This window comes from Macadamia integrifolia, chromosome 3, assembly GCF_013358625.1.
Source record: "Macadamia integrifolia cultivar HAES 741 chromosome 3, SCU_Mint_v3, whole genome shotgun sequence".
Classification (NCBI taxonomy): Eukaryota; Viridiplantae; Streptophyta; class Magnoliopsida; order Proteales; family Proteaceae; genus Macadamia; species Macadamia integrifolia.
The window spans coordinates 11402673-11423026 of NC_056559.1; the positions used below are offsets into that span (position 1 = coordinate 11402673).

Genomic DNA, 20354 nt, shown 5'->3' on the forward strand with positions numbered 1-20354 from the left:
GGGGTTGGGGGACTTTCCATGGCTGTTAGATACTACTGAAGAGAGAATGAAATGTTAGATACTACTCTCTTCAGTAGTACTTCAGCAAATTTTTATTAATTTTTATTGGAATTCTTGCTGCCTTTATTGCCACAAATTAGTGCAAATTTTCAAGCCAGGTGCAACTTAACTTCTTGTATTGCTGTTATTTTTCTGGTTATGTTCTTTGTCCCTGTGGTTTTCCTCCTTAAAGTTAATTGTATCGTTTTTCTGAACTTTTTGTTGGTTACTTTTGTTTTTTATCTATCTGGTTAGGGTCTAAAAGTCACCGCTTTATGATATCTCTCATCCATCCCAATACCTTAAAAAATTTGAGATTCAGGCAATAAATTTTCCCTTTCTTCCTTTGGAATGTTGTAATAACAAGTTGAGGAGATTGAGGTGGTAAGGACATAAAGTATTAGAAGCTTAAAAATTCTTCATTGCATTGATAGTATTCTTCTTCACTTTGTAATCAATAATTGTAGAACTTGTGCAGTTTTCTGTTGTTACATGAAAATCTGTAAACTTATCGAGGAGCTTTCTTATCCTGGTATCTTACATTTGAACAGGTTGATATTAAAGTCTCACCTGGCTCTCATGCAAATGAAGAATCAGGTACATTGAAATAAAGCATGATAACCAACTTGTTTCGGATGTAATTCATATAGTGACTCTTTTTTCTCTTTTTTATGTGAAAATTTGTAGAATGGTTTTAGACTTGAAAATTTTTGGGGAGTATAGCCCCAACCTTATCTTAGCCATGCAATTTGCACTTGTCTAGGGGGTTTTTAAATGCCATTGAGGTCTCCACGGAATCTCCTGAACCTTTTTGGATCCTCCTACCCATTCTCTATTTATGGTATCATGACAAATGGGAAATTTTCTGCAATCAAGTCATTTAAGATTTCACCATTCTTCTTGTGGAAGATTCATGGGTTTCAAACCACCTTGTTAAGTGTACAGAAGAGGGAGGGAAGGGGGCTTCTTTCCATCGTCATTGAGAGCATTCTCCTTCATATGCAACAACAGACTTCTAGATTCCCTTTTCTCACTTGTTCATATCTGCCAGGCCCAAATTAATGATGTTGGGTTTTCACACTTTTTGCAGTTAATAAGCAGCTGAATGATAAAGAAAGAGTTGCTGCTGCACTGGAGAATCCCAACCTTCGCCAACTTGTGGATGAGTGCCTCTACTCCAATGAACTCTAGAGGAGCTTGTGACTTGTTGTAGAACATTTTGTACAGTAAATGTGCTGTTACTTGGTGTATGTTGCCATACATGAATTCTATTTTGTATCAAAGTGTTGTCTTCTATTCTGCGTTCATTTAGCATTGTCTTCCTTCACCCTGTTGTGTCTTGAACATGTAGCTGACATTGGGACACTAGTTTAATTACAACACTATTTCGCAAATATCTTCTCTGCAAGCTAATATTTCTTGTGAGCTAGAAAATAAACTGTTGTAGTTTGTGGTCACTCTTGATAATAATCCTGCAAAAGGGTCTTCCGATGTCATATCACATTTCAATTATGTTTCTATACAACCTCACATTTTTTACCCTTTTGTTATCAGATCCATTCACATTGTTTCATTTCCGTAACTCAGTACTAGACTGGTGATCCTAACATGAATGCTCCAATGGCCATGCTTCTTAGTCCCCCCCCCCCCCCCTTTGTACTTCATTTCATTTTTGGTAATTCTTTGTTCCTATATTTTGGCAAAATTATATTTCCTTTTGTTTACCTAACTGGTGTATCTTTTTAGCTTTTTTCCCCCTTCCTCTGTGAAACATTTCCGGTGACACTTTTTTACCCTTTAAATCTCAGATGTCTTTTGTTAAGTTTTTAACTCTAATTTGGTGTTTTAGGAAGTTGTCAGATCCATATGTTTGTCACTCTTCTCTGAACATACAGACTATGTACTCATTATTTTTTTGGAGACTATGAACATTGATTTGTGGAGGTTTGAACACCGTAACCACTGGCCTGATTGCCATAACCTGTATTCATTCCTTTGCTTAAACACAATTACATACCAATTAAGCAGTTTTCGCTATAGAAGATTGCATTAGAATACATTCGATGTGATCTCCTATCTATCTATCGGAAAGATGAACTTCTCTATTCCTAGGTTAGTTCCCTCTTTGGAAAAGGATTTGCCCTATCAAATCAGTCTCTCTGTTGACAGCCCTTTATGAACACTGGCCTGAGTGCCATAACCTTTATTCATTCCTCTGGTTGAACACAAATACGTACCAATGGAAGCAGTTTTCACTAAAGAAGATTGCATTAGAATACATTCATTTCCTCTAGGATGTGTTGTGTTCCATTGCATCAATCAAGGAAAAACTATTTTGGTTCACCATTCACTCTATGTTTCCCCTCCTCTCTTATTGCATGCGAAAAACAAAGCTCATTCTGAACGTTACCAATGCAAATCAAATCACTCACCTCAAGAAAAACAATTCCAACCTGTATTCCTGAACCCAGAACAACCAAATGTGGTTTAATCGCATAACTTACTTGAAGAATGACCACCATCTCCTGCTTCTGTTCCCCCTCTGTCATGCATAGGGGACCTACCAATATGTTGCTGACCCTGCTCAGGGAAGGTATGACGTTCTGTTTGCTCTGATCTTCTCTCTACAAGAGGGTTCCAGAACACCACAGAACAAGACAAAAAACTAAGGAGATTGGATCAATTTATTCTGCATCCACATGTTTACTGGGAAATATTCTGGAATTGAATGGTGGAAGACTCCATGAATGAAAACTCATTCTGTTTTGTTATGCCGATGCTGGGTTTGCTGCCAATGATTTTCTAGAAGAACTTTTGTGAGTGATGTATAACTTTAGCCAAATCGTTTCTTAATCATCTAAAGACAAAATTGGGTTCGTAGGCCAATGCAGTAATTTTCATAACTTCATTGCAGTGAATGCCAGATAATCTCCCCCAACTTCGAAACCAAGATTGCTTCTTTGCAGTCTTGCAGAGAGAGTCACGGTAAAAGGCAATCTCCTCGGTCCTTGGGATGCACGTGAATTGAGCGTGAAGTGTCACTCAGTATTGCCACTCAGCTACCACGTGTCATGTGCCTGTGACTGATAGCCATGAGATGTATGAAGATGATGATCTCATACCTTTGCTTCTTTTGTTGCAGACCCGCGAAAAACGTCTATCAGATCCATGCAGAAGCTGAGGAGCGAAACTGGTGAGAGAGAGAGAGAGAGAGAGAGAGAGAGAGAGTCGTGTAGAGATTAAGACAACCCATTAAATTTTGCTGCTGCCAGGATTGTTGGAACTTTCCTGGCACTCAATCTAGCAGCCGAAGAAGTGGAATCAGAAGAATATTTTGAAAAAATACCAAAATCTAAGGGATATCTATGATCAAGGGTATTGAATTATTCCATTTGTTTGGCTTTGGCTGCGAGTCCACAGAGCAGCAATTTTTTTTAATGCGTAGACAACATACTAACAAACTACTTACACCACTAGAACAGTACAACATGCCAATTTGCTAGGAAGAAGTTGGGAGTTTTGGGCCGTTTCGTTTGGTGTGTAAGCAAAATTGTAGGGAATTTCTGTTAATTATATATCACTTTTATGGCTAATTTACAGGATAAAGAGTACCCAATGGACATTTCTCCTCCTCCTCCTTCTTCTTCTTCTTCTTCTTCTTCTTCTTCTTCTTCTTCACTGTGTCATTTATCTGTTAATTCGACATGGGGAGAAGCAGGTTCTTTGTTACTGTTCCTGTTTATGGAGAGATGGAATCATGGAAGAGAGAAAATGTAATTCCTGGGTCTCGACTGTAGATACAGTTTCTTGTCCTGTGCTTCTCCCCTCGAAGGCAAAATATCTCTTCTCAAAAGCTTGGCAAAATATCTCTCCTCAAAAGCTTGGGCGTCCCTTTCAAACATTGACCTCGTCGACGTGAATTCTTTTTTCGTGGATAAGATCTCTCACAAGTTTCTTCGCAGTGACAGAGAGAGGGAGTGACGGCCAAGCCATGGAACCCCATCAATTGGATGAAAAAAGATTTACCCTGTAAGTATAGTCTCCATCTATCTGTCCTTGAAGGAAGGAAAATAAGAAGTGGGTTTAGATTTATTTTTCTCGAAGATCTATCCTGTTCATTAGTTTTGAGGACATCAGCAATTGGTGATCATTGCTCCGAAATCACAATCCCTGCTTCCTGCGAGACTGTCAATGAAGATATTTGTAGTAGGTATTCACAAAATCCCCATAATTATATTGATTGCTATCAAATTAATGCTTCTGGTTTTGTATGCTTCGACTGTTCGACATGGGTCGCAATGAAAAGGAAAGAGTGTGTGTGTGTGTGTTGTTTTGTCTGCTTCTGCGAGGCGTGATACCCTCCGACAATTTTTTTTGATATCTGCGGGGTTTTTACTTTCATTTTAGGCTTAGAACTGAACCAGGAAGCGATAAAAGTGAGCTTTTTTTATTCTCTTCTCCCGTTCTGAGCTCTCTGGAAGTGCTGCTTGGTTTCCATTTTCGTTTCATTTATCAACGATCTCTGTTCCCCTTATGTGTAATTGGGTTGGGTCTCAACGTCTCATTGCTTCGAAGAAAGATTAAGGTGCTCGTTTGTTCATCGGATTTTTCTCTTTCTATCTCCTTATTTGGTCTCGTTTCTGTTTATCTGCACTCTGTTTCATTCGTTTTCAGCATCATGTGTAGCTCAGAAATACTTTTTCTGTTAACCTTTGCTTCCTGGTAGTTGATGGGCTGCATAGTGCACATTCTTTGATTTGGGATTCCTCTTTTATTTCTCTTTTCTTGACTGGGGAGCACTCTTTCTTTCTTGGTATAGAATTTGTGTACACTTGTGTTCGACATTCTGCTACAATGGGTAGCCTTCTGGTGATGTTGAATGCCTGGAAGCAGCCGGGTTTCTGGGTTTATTCTTCTTTTGGCTTCCCATTTGATATCAAAATGCTATCTATAGATTTGCTTCTGTATTTATTATATGCTCTGTGTGGTCGGTGCAGGTTTCCTCCACCCTTCTAATTGTTTCTTAGATAGTTTTTTCCAGGTAAGAATCCCTGTAGATGTGGAAAGATTTCAGTGACAAGGAGGACTAAAACTCCAAGGCCATGGATTGTTCTTATGAGACCATGAACGAGGATGAATTGGCGGATTCTGGTCGCAAGATCATCAGACAGTCCCCTTACCAAGCCTGCAGCAAGCTATCGTTGCCTTGGTTTGAACTGAGGGTATTCTATGTGAGGATTAGCAATTTTGAGGTTGATGATTTGACCCCTGAGTATCTCAGACTCAATCATATCCCGCTGAACCCAGACACCCTCCTTGAATTTAACAATGTGAAAGGCAGCATCTCTACAGAAGGCGTGACCTCCCTACTTAGAAGGGATCGAGTCGATAAGAAATCAGAGGAAGTCACATTTGTGAGCACAGATAGTACAAGGATGACTGGGAGTGTAAAGTTTGATGTCTATGACACAGATGATCTTTTACTCTCTGGGGTCTTGGAGATGTCTAATGGCTTTACTGGGGAATCCAAAAACCATTGCAAGAGATGGACCATGACTTGTCAATCACATGTGGTTTCAGGCACATGCTTCTTGAAAGAAAAACAACACATGGGTCTTGAGTTACCTTCTCCAACCATCGAGGTTTATGTGGCTGGTTGTTTTTCTGGTACTCCTATTATCTTGACAAAAACCCTGCAACTATGTCCCCGAAAGAAGACCACTAGGAAGGGTATGTTGGGTTCAATCCCCGAGTATGAGACAACTGAGGGCAAGAAAGATGATCCATCTGAACTTGATTACCAGGTACTTGATAAATAACCCCAAATGTTTGTCTTTAGATTCATTTTTTGGTTTCCATATTTCCTTTCTTGTTTTGCGTTGTTAGGTACTTACACTTTTCTTGACTGGTTACCTAAGAAATTAGCAAATTGAAGTAGTTGGATTGTAAAGTTAAAGAAAGTGAGATTTTCTCTCTTAGGAAAGGTGGTTTCCTGAAAATCAGATCGAAAGCGGGTATTCCTTTCCTTTCCCTCCTCCCTCCCAATCAAATTGGTCAGAGAATTTAATGATAAAAGGTGTTAGAAACTGTCTTTTGAAAATTCAATTTTCGGGCACTAGATTCCCAGATGCAACCTTCCAATCAAAGACAATTACGTTTTTCCAATTTCCCAGCAATCAGAGGTGCTGTGTTTTTTATTTCTGAATTTCAGGGTAGTGGGTTCATGTATTGCTTCAGTTCCATGCTGACAATACTTATGTTCAATCCAACTTCTTGCTGGGAATATCAGATGTCTCTTTTGTTTCTCTACTTATTTTGGATGGGGAGATGTTTCTTGCCAGAGATTGAGTTAGATAGACTTAGGATAGAATACATCCCAAATTTTCGAGATGAGTGGTCCGTAAAATATTATCATAATCAGTTACTCGTTCAATATATATTGTACTTTATGTTTTATGTGACAAATACATGAATCTATCCTCTTTGATAGAAGAAAAGAGCAATCATAGCTTATGGATTGGTCAGGGATCAGGAGGGTATGGACAGGGCATATATCTATTATGGAATAGTACAACCTTACCCTTCCCTCCTGTGACACCATCCTTCAATGATGATCTCTACCACACACACACACAACTGTCTTACTGAACTATTTTGTTTTTCCCTTCTCTTTATGATTTAAATCCCTATGTTTGTTTCATTTGCATTAAGCCTTAGATACTTTTCTTTCATTTCATACATGTATACAAAAATCTCCGTGCTAGGAAAGTAGTATTCCCTACTAAACTCTTGGAAGAATTCAACAAAAGAGATGAGGATGCACCTTGATTTTGCCATGAGTACCCCCCACTTCCCTGAAGCACTTCTATTAAGACAAGTTGGGTATCGGAGAAGTACCTCAAGTTATCTTTCCAGCCTATTAATCTTCTTTTGCAGGTTTTAGATACTACGTTCTTCTTTTCACCTTCTTCGGCATGGTACCACAAAATTTTGAGCAGTCTCATTACTTTCCTTTTTTAATTTTTTTTTTTTTTTTTTGTCTCCTTGCTGTTGTGGTGATCAAAACATACAGGCCAGTCTAGTCCTATTCAGAGTGCTGTGTTCCCTGGTTCTGGTTCTTCAATTATTCTCATGCACAGTGCCTAATAATTTCTGTCCTTTATCACATCTTTGAGGCACTTCATTCTTGTTGTCGTCTCCTTGACACCACTCCTGAATTTTGGCCATCTGATAGAACATAAATAAATAAATCCTGTAGAAGTTAGGGACCTTGTATTGGTAACCAAAATTTTGTGAACCTACAGTGATGCTAGAAATATTTTCATTAAACTAGTGCTAATGAATTTATTATTTATTATTCTTTCATATATTAGTTTCTAGGCCCATTTCAAATTACTCAACCAGGACTTCCTATTTATGCAATTTAATTCAAACTTTTTTATCCATAATTGAAGTTGAACTTCACGGAGTGATGGTTTCTATAGCCATTTCTTGTATGAAGGAAAACCTATGTATCTTCTATCTCAAAGATGGGTATATATCCAAATTACGTGGGTGTCCTATCTATAAAGCTGAAGGCCAGTAACATTATCTTGAACATGCTAAATTTTCAGTTTGAGAATTGATATAAATTAGTTACAGAACCTGCTTTAACTTTCATTCTACTTTCCATTCCCTGTCCCTTGTTTGCAGATTGTAGAATACCATTGCAAACCAGAAAGCTTAGATGATTATAATGATCCATACTCAAGGGCGGAATACATAGAGAGTGATGAAGGTGAACTCTCATGGTTCAATGCTGGAGTCAGGGTTGGTGTTGGGATTGGCCTCGGCATATGTCTGGGACTTGGGATAGGAGTAGGTTTGCTGGTTCGCACATACCAAGCAACCACCAGAAACTTCAAAAGGCAGCTGGTGTAGTTCCAGGCTTACCCAATTGTTCATTCAATTTTATTCTACTCTCCATCCCCCCAACCCAAAAAAAAAAAAGAAAAGGGCTTTTCCCAGGAAGCGAACTTAATTATGCTTACTAAAGTCATTTGTCGCTTTGTATGTTTTTGTGAACTGATGTAATAACAAACAAGGCTATGACCGTGACAAAATTTTGTTGGTGGAATCCCCAGAAATAAAACAAAGCTAATCTCCTTTCTGGATCATATAGAGTCTGGTTCTTACAAGTATGCATGCTTTAATGATCCTAAAATTCAAAATTTTCTACGTTGGGACATTATTATATGCCCGTCTGTATTACAAGATCATTCTCTATGCACTGCTTCCATTAATTTCCTTTTAGAACGTGGCTTTGGCGGTTGATATCCTGAGCAGAATACTGTTCCTCAATGCTCATGTTTTAATTTATGCTAAATTACAGTTCCATTAATATATGAACTTTGAAACTATTTTATTTCTATTTTTGATTTTTTCCATAAATGCAACTGCACCATGTTAAAGGTAGTCGTCACCCATAATGGCATAACTGAATCAGCTAAGAAGGTGGCGTTAATTTTTTTCCTTTGCCAATTATTTTTACTTTTGTTCTTATGTAATTGCTTTGGTGTTAATGTGCTCATTAAACTGTCAGTCCCAAAGGCTTTCTTAACTTACATTAAATGAGGTTTGGAACACAAACCGTTCCGTTCTGTTCTGTTCTGTGTTGTTCTGTTCCATTCCGTTTTTAGAACCAGGGTTGCCATATGAGGATGACAAGCCTGTTGATTGTCATCCTTATATTTGTATCTTTAGAAAATGATGTTTATTAGAAATGTGATGATATTCAACACAGGTTTTTTTTTTTTTTTTTTTTTTTTTTTTTTTTTTTGGGTTAATGACTTCACAAGAGGTTTTATTAGCTTCTTTGAAAATGAGGTAGATGAAAGCTGCTTGAAGTTGGTCTACCCCTACACAGGCACCCACTATTAGTGGTAATTGCAACAAATTGAGAGCATTGAAGGAAGTATCTTAACGAGTAAGCTTGGACTTAAACCTAAAACAAAGCCATTGGTACACAATTTTAACCTTAAACTGATCTGTGAAAAATTTTCTGATCTGATGTTGAAGCAAAACCCCAAATAGTTTTAAATCCTCTGATCTCATATGGAGGCCCCAGCTGATAGTGGCAAGTCATTGGCTTAAAATTTAAGGTTGAAATAATAATGCAGAGCATCTGTTTGTTAAATTCACTTGCCCCTTCTCTTTCCTTTCTCATTTCCCTTGCAAATGTTGAAATCATGATGCAGAGCATCTTTGAAAGTGAGGTAGTTTTGTGCTTTTTGCCCCCACATAGGGTTCTGATACAAGGGTGTGTTCAGTATATGTCCTTTGAATATGTTGTATTCAGATTGTTTTTATTTTTTAACTTAAAAAAGGAGAACATTTTCTGCCAATGGTGGCCATTGGTGCATTGGGCTTTTGTACCAGAGATTGAACAATGGGGAAAGACAGAAAAACCAGAAGAGATTTGAATCGGAGATTAAAACCCACAATGCGGGCACAGAGAGAGAGAGAGAGAGAGAGAGAGAGAGAGAGAGAGAGAGAGAGAGAGAGAGAAGAAGTGTAAAATCGTCTCTTCTATTTCAAAAACTGACACATCCTTCACGGTGTTAGTTTGGGTGGGTTTAAATGTTATTTTATATACATATGTATATATATATTTTAACCTTACCAGCATTTTTTCCTGTCAAATTGTAAAATCTTTTTTACCACATCGTATTGTATGATTATTTTATTAAGAACACGATTCTAGGGAACCAATCTATGGGATTACATCTATATTAGATACATGTCTCTATAGATTCATCCAATCAAACACACCTTAAGAATTTCATGGAACACCTTTGATACAGCGACGACTCTGCCTTCTCTGTGTTCAAGTCTCCAACATGAACATCCTCCTCTCGTCTCTTTCATTTAACTCCAACAAAACCTTTCGCAACGTCACCGTCAGCCAGAATCACAATGCCATTTACAACCACTACTACTGCAAAGGCAACATCACCTATGATGCAATTCAATCAAAGAGAGAGAGAGAGAGAGAGAGAGGAGCAGGGTTTTCAATACTCTAATGCACGAATGCATGATTTTAGGAGAACAAGAATGTGGAATAAGCCTTTTGGCGCATTCTAGAACAACGCCCGTACTTGAACTCCTTCTAAGAATTTAGAATGTAAATACATACCAAACAATGTTTCTATCATTTTAGAATGAGTTCTAAACCCAGAACATGTTCATGAAATTACATACCAAACACAACCTAACTACTATTGACATGGAAAGATTCTCACCTACAAAAGTACACTCACCACATGGTTGCTGATGTGGCAAATTCTTATTCTGATAGTTATGAAACGTCACCAGTGTTGTTATCCAAATAATAATAATAATAATAAAAGATAAAAAAAAAGTCACTAATGGTGTCAATATATAATATAGATTACCAAATCTCCTAACTATATAGACTAGAGGGTTTCTTCAATGTTAGAAGCTGATGCTCAACATTCGTCAAATTGGAATCTTAAATCTCATCCAAATAAACAATTGCATAAGGATCGTTAATCGGTTAAATTGAAGACCACATCTTATGAAAGGAAACTTCGGAGGATAGAGGTGAAAAGTGTCAAACTGGAGAGAGAAATACGAATATTATCAACTAAGTAAACCGAGATCTCACAATCTTTACTTTAAGCTCAAGATTTTAGAAACTAACTTGATTTCTTGATTTCCCAGAAAGTAAGAGAGAGAGAAACCTAAGACAGACGAAGTAAAGGCGTGGGAGCGTGTTCAGTTTGAACCAACTCAGTCTCACTCCTGTAAATACTTGTTAGTCTTACGATTTTTTTTCTGATACTAAATATACTTTAATTTGTTAAGCAAGTCAATTGATCAGTCATAGCTTCAGGACGAGACAATAACAGTCTAATTCCAATAATCTGTAGTGTTTTCTAAGTAAGTCAAACTTATTGCATTGGCTCTGATATCAATTGTTACTCTTACAATTTTTTCTCTGATACTAAATATACTTTAATTTGTTATGCAAGTCAGTTGATTAGTCATTGCTTGACCCTAAACCCTAAACCCTAAACCCCAAACCCTATACCCTAAACCCTAAATCCTAAACCCGAAACCCTAAACCCTAAACCCTAAACCCTAAACCGTTAACCTAAACTCAAAACCCTAAACCCAAAACCATAAACCTGACACCCTAAACCATAAACCCTATACTCTAAACCCTAAACCCCAAAGCCAAATCCTTAAATCGTAAACCCTAAAGCCCTAAGCCCTAAACCCTAAACCCCAAACCCCAAACCCTTAAACCCTTAAACCCTAAACTCTAAAAGCTAAATCTTGAAGCCTAAATAGTGTTTAATCCTATGATTTCATTTGAAGGCCCTAACTAACAGTGGCAGGTCATTGGCTTAAAATTTAAGGTTAAAATCATGATGTAGAGCATCTGTTTGTTAAATTCACTTGCCCCTTCTCTTTTCTTTCTTATTTCCCTTACAAAGGTTACCCCATCTCTTTCTTTTCTCATCTCTACACAGGCACCCACTATTAGTTTGGGTAGGTTTAAATGTAATCTCAGATTTATTTTATTTTATTTTAACCTTAGCAGTCTTTTTTTCTATCAAATGTAAAAGCTTTTTTACCACATTGTATCATAAGAAAGGAAAGTAAAAGAGAATATGAGCAAAGGGTTTTTAATTAAAACGCTAAAATGAATTCCTCCATTACACTATACTGAACGTGATATTTTATCATTCTTTCATAGAGATTCCATGTTACCATTTTTTTAATCTCCTCCATCAAAAACATATTAAGGCATAATCCAATCTTTCACTGTTGTTAGAATTTCATCTTGATCTACGATAATACTTAATTTCCAATATATAAGGACCAAGAAACTCAAGTACTGCAAGCCTCCTTCTCTCCTTCTTCCTTATTTCATGGCTATAGAAATGGGTTTTTCCTTTGGCTTTGTGCTTTCTTTTGGTTGTACTATTCTCTACCATATTCTTGTCACACAAGAAACTCAATGACAACAACAAGAAACTCCCACCAGGAAATATGGCTCTCCCTTGGTTAGAAGAGACACCTGTATTCTATAAAGCACAATAATAATCAGGGTTAGACTAAGGGCGGGTTAGGGTCAGGTTGGGTTTTCTATGCCTCAACCGAGCCCCGGGTTGGGCCGGGTTGGCCCTCCTAGTCGGGTTAGACAGGGTTCGGACTCAGGGTGGGTTCGAATCGTTGGGGCTAAACTTACACCCCTAGTGGTGTCATTGAGGCATTCCCATCTAAATTTAAATATCACTAATATGCCATAATCGACCATAGTACCATTTTTTCATAATATAATCAAGATTGACAAATAAGACAAAACTATCTTAATTTCGTCAAAATCTCTATCATTTGACCTAATTCCCACACATTTGATAAAGAAATCCAGATTGCACATAAATATGCCTAAATTCCATTCAATTTGACCATAATTTATCCACATTATAATTCAAGCACCTAGGTTCGCAAATCAAAACTTGATGACTCAAATAGGGCCAGCTAACATATCAGCCCTGGTTTGGGCTTTAGGTAGATTAGGAAGCTCCTATAGGTTGGCTCAGTGTGTACTCTAGGATAGGGGTGTAAGTTTAGCCCTAATGGCCCAAACCTGCCCTAGCTCGCAATTCTGAATTTGGCACTCATGTTCCATTCTGAAAATAAACACACAAGTTGCTGTTGATACTGGTTATAAGTGGAAGCCCTATTGTCGGTCTCCAACAAAAGAATTTGGAGATCGGCTGAATAGCACCAACCTCAACTCCAAGAAGCATGTTGTGGTCCTCATGATATAAAAAATATAAAATACAAGAAAAATGTATTTGTATGCCGTTTTAGTACAGACGGTTTCTTCACTTGCTCTGTTTCTTCACTTCACTGTAAAGGATGACTCCCATAACTGTTAGCAAGTAACCAAGCATTCCAGTTATTGAAATAGGATTTCTGAAGATCAAAATATAGACCACCACAGCCACAGTTCCTTTTGCATTTCCAAGGACCTGGAAGAGTAGAAAAAGTTCTTTAACCTTGAGCAGGATTACAAAGTTCTTTAAAATATATTTTCAAGATGGTTCAATTTATCTTACAGCTTTGAAACTTCAAGAAGACTAGAAGGATATACATAATTTGAATTATTGTGATTGTACTACATAAATTGAGATGAAAAGGAAGTCCCCAATTTTTCTTCCATGGCTACAAGATTGTGATAAACAAAAAAAAAAAATTGACGGCTATCAATAGGAGAAAATTTTTATCACTACATTACAATGATTCAGACATACTGGACATGATATGTTGAAGTTCATGAATAGAAGATTGAAACCTAAACAATCTGCACAAGTGATACCAATAGGGGATATGCAAAGGAAAAAGAGATAGATGGAGGGCCATAAACTAATAGAAATTGTTGGAGTTTCATCATATTATGTTCAAGTACAAAAAAAAAGGGACAAGCAAGTAGAGCCAGCAACTCCAACTTCATCCCCTATCCACCTGGTATCCAGAACAGCAAGTAAAGCCCAACTTGCAACTTCAAAACCTACAGATGATTGGCACTGTTAAGTTCGCCTCGAATTCTTGACCTGTTTTGAAGATTGACCCGATCCGACATATTTTGGTGGCGACTCGAATGAAAATTTTTATAAGATCTGTGATGGAAGCAGAGGGGTTCTACCAGATCGATCATGACCCGATGGGTCGACCCACGACTTGGAGTATATAATGTATTGTTGTCATGTTGAGAAAGGTCATTGTATTTTGGGCGCTAGGGTTTCAGGGCGAGTTTTCTCACTGCTGTTTGAGTGTAATCTCTCTTCTGCATAGTAAAACATCTTCTTCTTCGCCCGAGGATGTAGCACACCACCCTGGTGTGTGAACCTCGTTAAATCTTTGTGTCGTGCGGATCTTTTGTCTATTTATTTTTTTATTTTTTGGTGTTTGATCTAATAGGCACTAAGTTATTGCAAGCAGAAACCACTCATTCACAGAGTAAATAAAGTGAGTAATACCTACAATTCAGATATTTTCAAGTTTTAGGTTTCCTTAAGTAGCTTTTCAAAAATAGTGCAAGTCTCACAAGAAAATATACATATTGGAGATTTGGTTCTGGAATTGGCACTGTCTAGGTAGGTTTCAGACTTAGCAAAGACAGAGCAAGCTCAGAACAATGTGCAAGGATTTGATTTTTAGCTAGAGAGTAATATAGAGCTAATTATAGAGTGGATAGTTGTGGTCAGAGTGGTATGAGGATGAGTCTTGCCCTTTCAATGTTTAAACTGAGGAACATGGGGGATTTAGACCCAACTTTATCCAAATGGAAGTGGCTTAACCTCTAGGGTGCTTTTAGGCAAGTTGCCGTGAATTTGTTGAAGATTTATTGTAATATTTGTTTCCTTGACTGTTTCTTGTGATGTTGGATTTCAGTTGAGCAAAGCAAAGGCATGCTTTGCTCCACAAAAGGAACCATATGTACACGCTCTAGAAGAGAAGATCACTCCATCTGGTGAGTTTGCAAGGGGATTTTGCGCGGCAAAGCTGAAAGTGAGTGCACTTTAAAATTCATATTAAAAATGATGTCATGGGACTCAGCACTAGTAACAATCCAACTATATTCTAGGGGTGTTGCACATCCCTGCTTTCCCATATAATCTACATTTTGACAAATAGGTACGTATATTTAGTAATTGGAACCCAGAAGCTTCATCCTTGATCCTTTTACCTTCTTTTAGGTAATGGAAATATTTCTACCTTAATCTAAACTAACATCATCTTCCTTTATGCAGTTTGAAGACGACAATAGAGATATCATTAGGAACTCAGTTATTCATTTGAAATCAAGGAGCACAGTTGATCGAAATTGAGGAGTCCATTGTTTCTCATAGTTTCAACTTTCTTTGAACAGTGACTGTACATTTATTCATATAATTATGAACAAATTAAAAAAAAAAAAAATGCATAGCCTCTTCTAAATACCTATGATTATACTTGTAAACCATAAGACTCCATTTTCATTTCTACCCACTAATGCCTTTTAGCCTAATTTTTTTTCTTTTATCTTATGTAATTATTTCAAAAAAAAAAATTTTTTTGTCAAATCATCAACCCACTTTCATAAATTTCCTACCACTTGAACAGAAAAAGTAACAATACAAAGTTCTCTTGAAATGGATTTTTTCTTCTTTGATTGACAGGGATAGGCCATTAGTTTATGGAAAAGACTGTAGTCATGATTCTAAAAAGAATGGAAGGGTGCCATTAACTGTTATCATGCAGAAAAGCTTCATGACCATTAGACTTCTTCCATTGAAATGGCTGGCAAAACTCCCATATGATGTTCCTAGCGTTCTTATCCTCTAATCCTTAACACATGAATTTTTATGATCATCACTTGATTTTTGGTCAAAAGCTAAATAATTTAGATGATGGTTTCACTGAAAGGCTCATGAACAAGGTCAACCAGTTGCTGAAAAAGCTCCTCAATGGTGACATAGTCGATGATAAGATTATTGTACGGCGATACTGATATGGTAAATTAGGTTATTCTTCGTTTATGTTTTCTCCTAAATAATGACATTAGATAGCTTACGATTAGTGTTTCTGTTTGGCATTGATAGGGTTGAAGAAAATAATTCAGATGATGATTTCATGGAAATGTTTATGAACAATGGGTTCTTCATATCTTGCAATTAATTCATATGATGATTTTACTGTAAAGGGAATGATTGGGGCCAACTAATTGCTGAAAAAAGCTTTTTAATGACAAAGTAGTCGATGATAAAGTTATAATCGAAAGCACAAAAAATTATAGATAAAAAAAAAAAACCCTAACCTCAAGCCGATCGGCTTGAACCTCTCCTTCTCTTCTTCCTTCTTTCTTCTTCTTCTTCACTAACTCCGTTTCCCAACCTCTCCTTCTCGTCTTCCTTTTCTTCGTTCCCAACCTCAAGGAAGAAAAACCCAGCCATTTTTTTGTGTAAATCCAACGTTGATTAAAATAGATTGGAGAAAGGTAGGTTTAACTCGAACATTGATTAAAATAGATTGAGAAAGGAAAGTTGAAGAAAATAAGATGAAAGGACTAAAATGCCTTTACAATTCTAATTCTGGATATATTTTTTTTATTTTAATTTGTAACAAGTGAAATATCTAATTTACCCCCACTCAATTCATTCTTCAATAAATATTTTCATAATAATTTAGTCTTTTTACACTTTTGTTACTTTGCCAAACATAACTAACCCTTGTTATGCTAATTACTTCCCTACAAGATTTTAGAAACTAACTCACTCCTATAAATACTAGTCGTTATAGTTCCTTCAGTCCAAAGCGCTCTTTCTTCGTTGAGGCTTCTGTTTCTTAATTTTCTGTAAGAAGGTGGTGATCTGGGTGTTGTTTCATTGGGAATCATAGTATCTCAGTTCCTTTAGTCCAAAGTGCTCTTTCTTTATTGAGGCTTGTTTGTTCTTTCCTTATTTGTTTCTTAATTTTCTCAGTTTCGCTCATATAAATACTTGTTAGTCTTACGATTTTTTTCTGATAGCAAATGTATTTTAATTTGTTAAGCAAGTCAATTGATTAGTCATAGATTCATGACGAGGCAATGATAGTCTAATTCCAATAATCTAGTATTTTCTGAGTAAGTCAAACTAATTGCTTTGGCTCCAATACCAATTGTTAGCCTTATAAATTTTTCTCTGATACCAAATGTACTTTAATTTGTTATGCAAGTCAGTTGATTAGTTATAGCTTGATATGTGTAGAACACTGGCAAAAGATTCTTTAAAGGAGAATGAACAACTGTAGAGGAGGTGGACAAGTAGTATAATAGTCTAGGGAGTATTATGTAGGGGCAATGGGGAAAAAAATAGCTCATAGTTTAGAATTTGCTCTAGAAAGGCAAAGATAAGAGTTGTTTTCATGATTTCCCCCTCTGTAGGAGTTGGAGTTCTCATAGATAATATACTTGGATACAGACTTGCTTTATGACCACTTAATACATGCAAATTATCCTTTGAATTCTAACAAATTCTACATATCATTTACACAGAGCTCATCACAAACATGAATGAAATGCTCGATAACTCTGTTTTCTGGTTGGAATTTCAGCTAAATTCTTTAGTTTAATTATTTATTGCAACTCTTAGGTATGAGACTTCTACCCACATATGGTTGGTATAAGAATACTGTGTTGGTGAAGATCTCAAGGCCTTATTACGGAAGGTACCTATGTTTCTTAATTTTTCTGTTTTACTATTGTTTCTCATATCCATTTTTAATTGGTATGAAGCATGATAATGACTTGCTACTTGATTTTGCCAGGATTTTTTTGGATGCAAAAAGGATGCTTAAATCTGTTGATGTCTGTTTGTATTTATATAGTTCATAGCTGCATGACTAAGGTAGTCGCATTCAATAAATGGCATCAATATTTGATAGTGCAGTTGTAGTTGCAGTCTGATATCATCCTAGCATAGTAGGAAATTGAAAATCTCCTTAGTAGGTTGCATAGTATTTGATCTTTAGCTTGTTTGGCCTATATATTTTTTTTAATTCTTTTCCAACAAAATTTCCATTGCTTATTTCTATCAAAAAAAAAAAAAAAGTTTTAGTTAATACTATTGTTGCTTAGAGTAGTTCTAAGTTAAGGACATTTATTCTTGTGTAGATTTGTCTTAGCACTTATTTAGGAGAGTGATATATAGTCCTACTCTGATAACTTGTCTGGAAACCTATTTTTGAGAGACAAAACTTGCTTTTTGGGCTTAATTTTGGTTTCTTACAAGTTTGTTTAATTATCTATTTTATAAACCTTAGAGTTTGTGATTCTAATTTGATTTGGGAGAGTCAAGACATATTTTTAATTAAGGGTGCAATATGTGAAAGGGATTGTAGTTGATTGTTGTGTAGATGGCTGATGCTCAGTTTTTTTACCGATGCCACTCTATTTTGAAGTTGCTGATGCTTTTCCAGGCATATCCATGTCCAAAATGCATATCCATTCAATTTTCCCTCAAAACCCCTAGGCCTAGGATCTCCATAGCACAAATTGGGAAATTTCCTAAATGCCCATCTTTTTCTGTTTCTATTAGATCTCAAACATCAATTCTGATCTGCCTACCTGTTACATCCTTTAGATTACTGTATTTCTTGACCCAAAATTTTACTATGTGAAACCTATTCCTGATTGCAGAGTTGTTTTCTTTTTCAAATATTTTCAGACGCACCTGAAACAAATAAAAAATAAATACCTTGAAATTCTTTGTTCTTTCTCCATCAATCTCTAGAAGAGGTCCTACATTACTTGCCTATATGTTTTAGTCACTTTAATAATATAAAATGTGGGAAAATGAATGTCTTGTGATAGAAAATGAATGCCAACATTTTAAGCAACTTTTATTGAGATGAAAAGATTTGTTGTTTTCAAAATCTGAACATAGTAAATTGGTTACAGGATTGTCAAATTCTTGAAGATTCTGTACATGACTTTGCGCATGACCTTGTCAAAGGCTTGCAGTAAGAAATTTTCTAGTGTTGGTAGTCATGGTTTCATTTTTCTATGTTTAGGTAACTTGTAACTTGTACTTGATGTGGCCTTCAGTGGTTTGGATTCCCCAAGAGGATGGTAGTTCAAATCTCTTATATAAGTCTTTAGCTCAAATTGGTAGAGCACTTGGGGATTACCCAAGAGATGGTGGTTCAAATCTATTAAGACTCATTGAATTTTCTTTTGTCTAATTTTGTAAATTCTAATGGCATGAATTCAAAATAGAATTTGTCATAGGATCCACTTAGATTAGCATTTCGATGTTTTCCCCAAGTTTTGAGGTCTCAGTTTTAGTGGGGCCTAAAACTGAGATATGGTGAGGGTTGGGTCGGGTCGGGTTGACCCTAGCTGGTCTTCTTAGTGGAATCACATTCCGGTAAGTGCAACATTTGACAATTAAGAAAGTTGACAGATATGAAGCAAAGGGTTTTTAATTAAAACGCTAAAATGAATTCCTCCATTACACTATACTGAACAAGATATTTTATCATTCTTTCATGGAGATTCCATGTTACCATTTTTTTAATCTCCTCCATCAAAAACATATTAAGGCATAATTCAATCATTCATTGTTATTAGAATTTCATTTTGATCTATGATAATGGTTAATTTCCAATATATAAGGACCAAGAAACTCAAGTACTACAAGCCTCCTTCTCTCCTCATTCCATATTTCATGGCTGTAGAAATTGGTTTTTCCTTTGGCTTTGTGCTTTCTTTTGGCTATACTATTCTCTATCATATTCTTGTTACATAAGAAACTCCCACCAGGAAATATCGTTCTCCATTGGCTAGGAGAGACACCTGCATTCTACAAAGCACAATAATAATCAAGGTTAGACTCAGGGCGGGTTAGGGTCAGGTTGGGTTTTCTATGCCTCAACCCAGGGCCAGCCCAACCCCACACAGGGTTGGGTCGGGTTGGCCCTCATAGTCAGGTTAGACAAGGTTCGGGCTCTGGGCATGTTCCGATCATCAGGGCTAAACTTACACCCCTAGTGGTGTCATTGAGGCACTCCCTTCTAAATTTAAATATGACTAATTTGCCCTAGACGACCATAGTACCATTTTTTAACAATATAATCAAGATTGACAAATAAGAAAAAACTATCCTAATTTCGTCAAAATCTCTATCATTTGACCTAATTTCCACAAATTTGATAAAGAAATCTAGATTGCACATAAATACGCCTAAATTCCATTCAATTTGACCATAATTGATCCACATTTTAATTCAAAAACCTAGGTTCGCAAATCAAAACTTGAAGACTCAAATAGAGCCAGCTAACATATCAGCCCTGGTTTGGGCTTTAGGTAGATTAGGAAGCTCCTATAGGTTGGCTCGGTGTGTACCCTGGGATACGGGTGTAAGTTTGGCCCTAATGGCCCGAACCTGCCCTAGCCCGCAATTCTGAATTTGGCACTTATGTTCCATTCTGAAAATAAACATACAAGTTGATGTTGATACTTGTTACAGGTGGAAACCCTATTGCCGGTCTCCAACAAAAGAATTTGGAGATCGGCTGAAAAGCACCAGCCTCAGCTCTAAGAAGCATGTTGTGGCCCTCATGACAAAAAAAAGATAAAATACAAGAAAAATGTATTTGTATGCCGTTTCAGCACGGACGGTTTCTTCACTTGCTCCGTTTCTTCACTTCGTTGTAAAGGATGACTCCCATAACTGTTAGCAAGTAACCAAGCATTCCAGTCATTGAAACAGCAT

At 36.7% G+C, this 20354-nt stretch overlaps 2 protein-coding genes across 9 annotated transcripts in view; both read left to right on the forward strand.

Moving 5' to 3' along the window:
- Positions 1-1433, forward strand: part of LOC122073619 (protein AE7-like 1) — a 4767-nt gene extending 3334 nt beyond the window's left edge. The window contains exons 4-5 of the mRNA XM_042638225.1: positions 591-636; positions 1130-1433. Coding sequence (XP_042494159.1) covers positions 591-636; positions 1130-1230 — 147 coding nt within the window. The 3' untranslated portion in view covers positions 1231-1433. The remainder of the gene's footprint in view (positions 1-590; positions 637-1129) is intronic.
- A 1892-nt stretch (positions 1434-3325) lies between these two features.
- Positions 3326-8195, forward strand: LOC122073617 (uncharacterized protein At1g01500-like). 8 transcript variants are annotated; one of them, XM_042638217.1, is made up of 4 exons: positions 3327-4068; positions 4162-4249; positions 5067-5843; positions 7732-8195. In XM_042638217.1, the coding sequence occupies exons 3-4, from the start codon at positions 5142-5144 to the stop codon at positions 7957-7959; spliced, it is 930 nt and encodes a 309-aa protein (XP_042494151.1). In that variant the 5' UTR covers positions 3327-4068; positions 4162-4249; positions 5067-5141; the 3' UTR covers positions 7960-8195. The 8 variants fall into 8 exon arrangements, with proteins under 8 accessions (XP_042494150.1, XP_042494149.1, XP_042494152.1 ...); XM_042638216.1 differs by having other exon boundaries at positions 3326-4249; positions 5071-5843; XM_042638215.1 differs by having other exon boundaries at positions 3326-4249; positions 5081-5843.
- The last annotated feature ends 12159 nt before the right edge of the window (positions 8196-20354 follow it).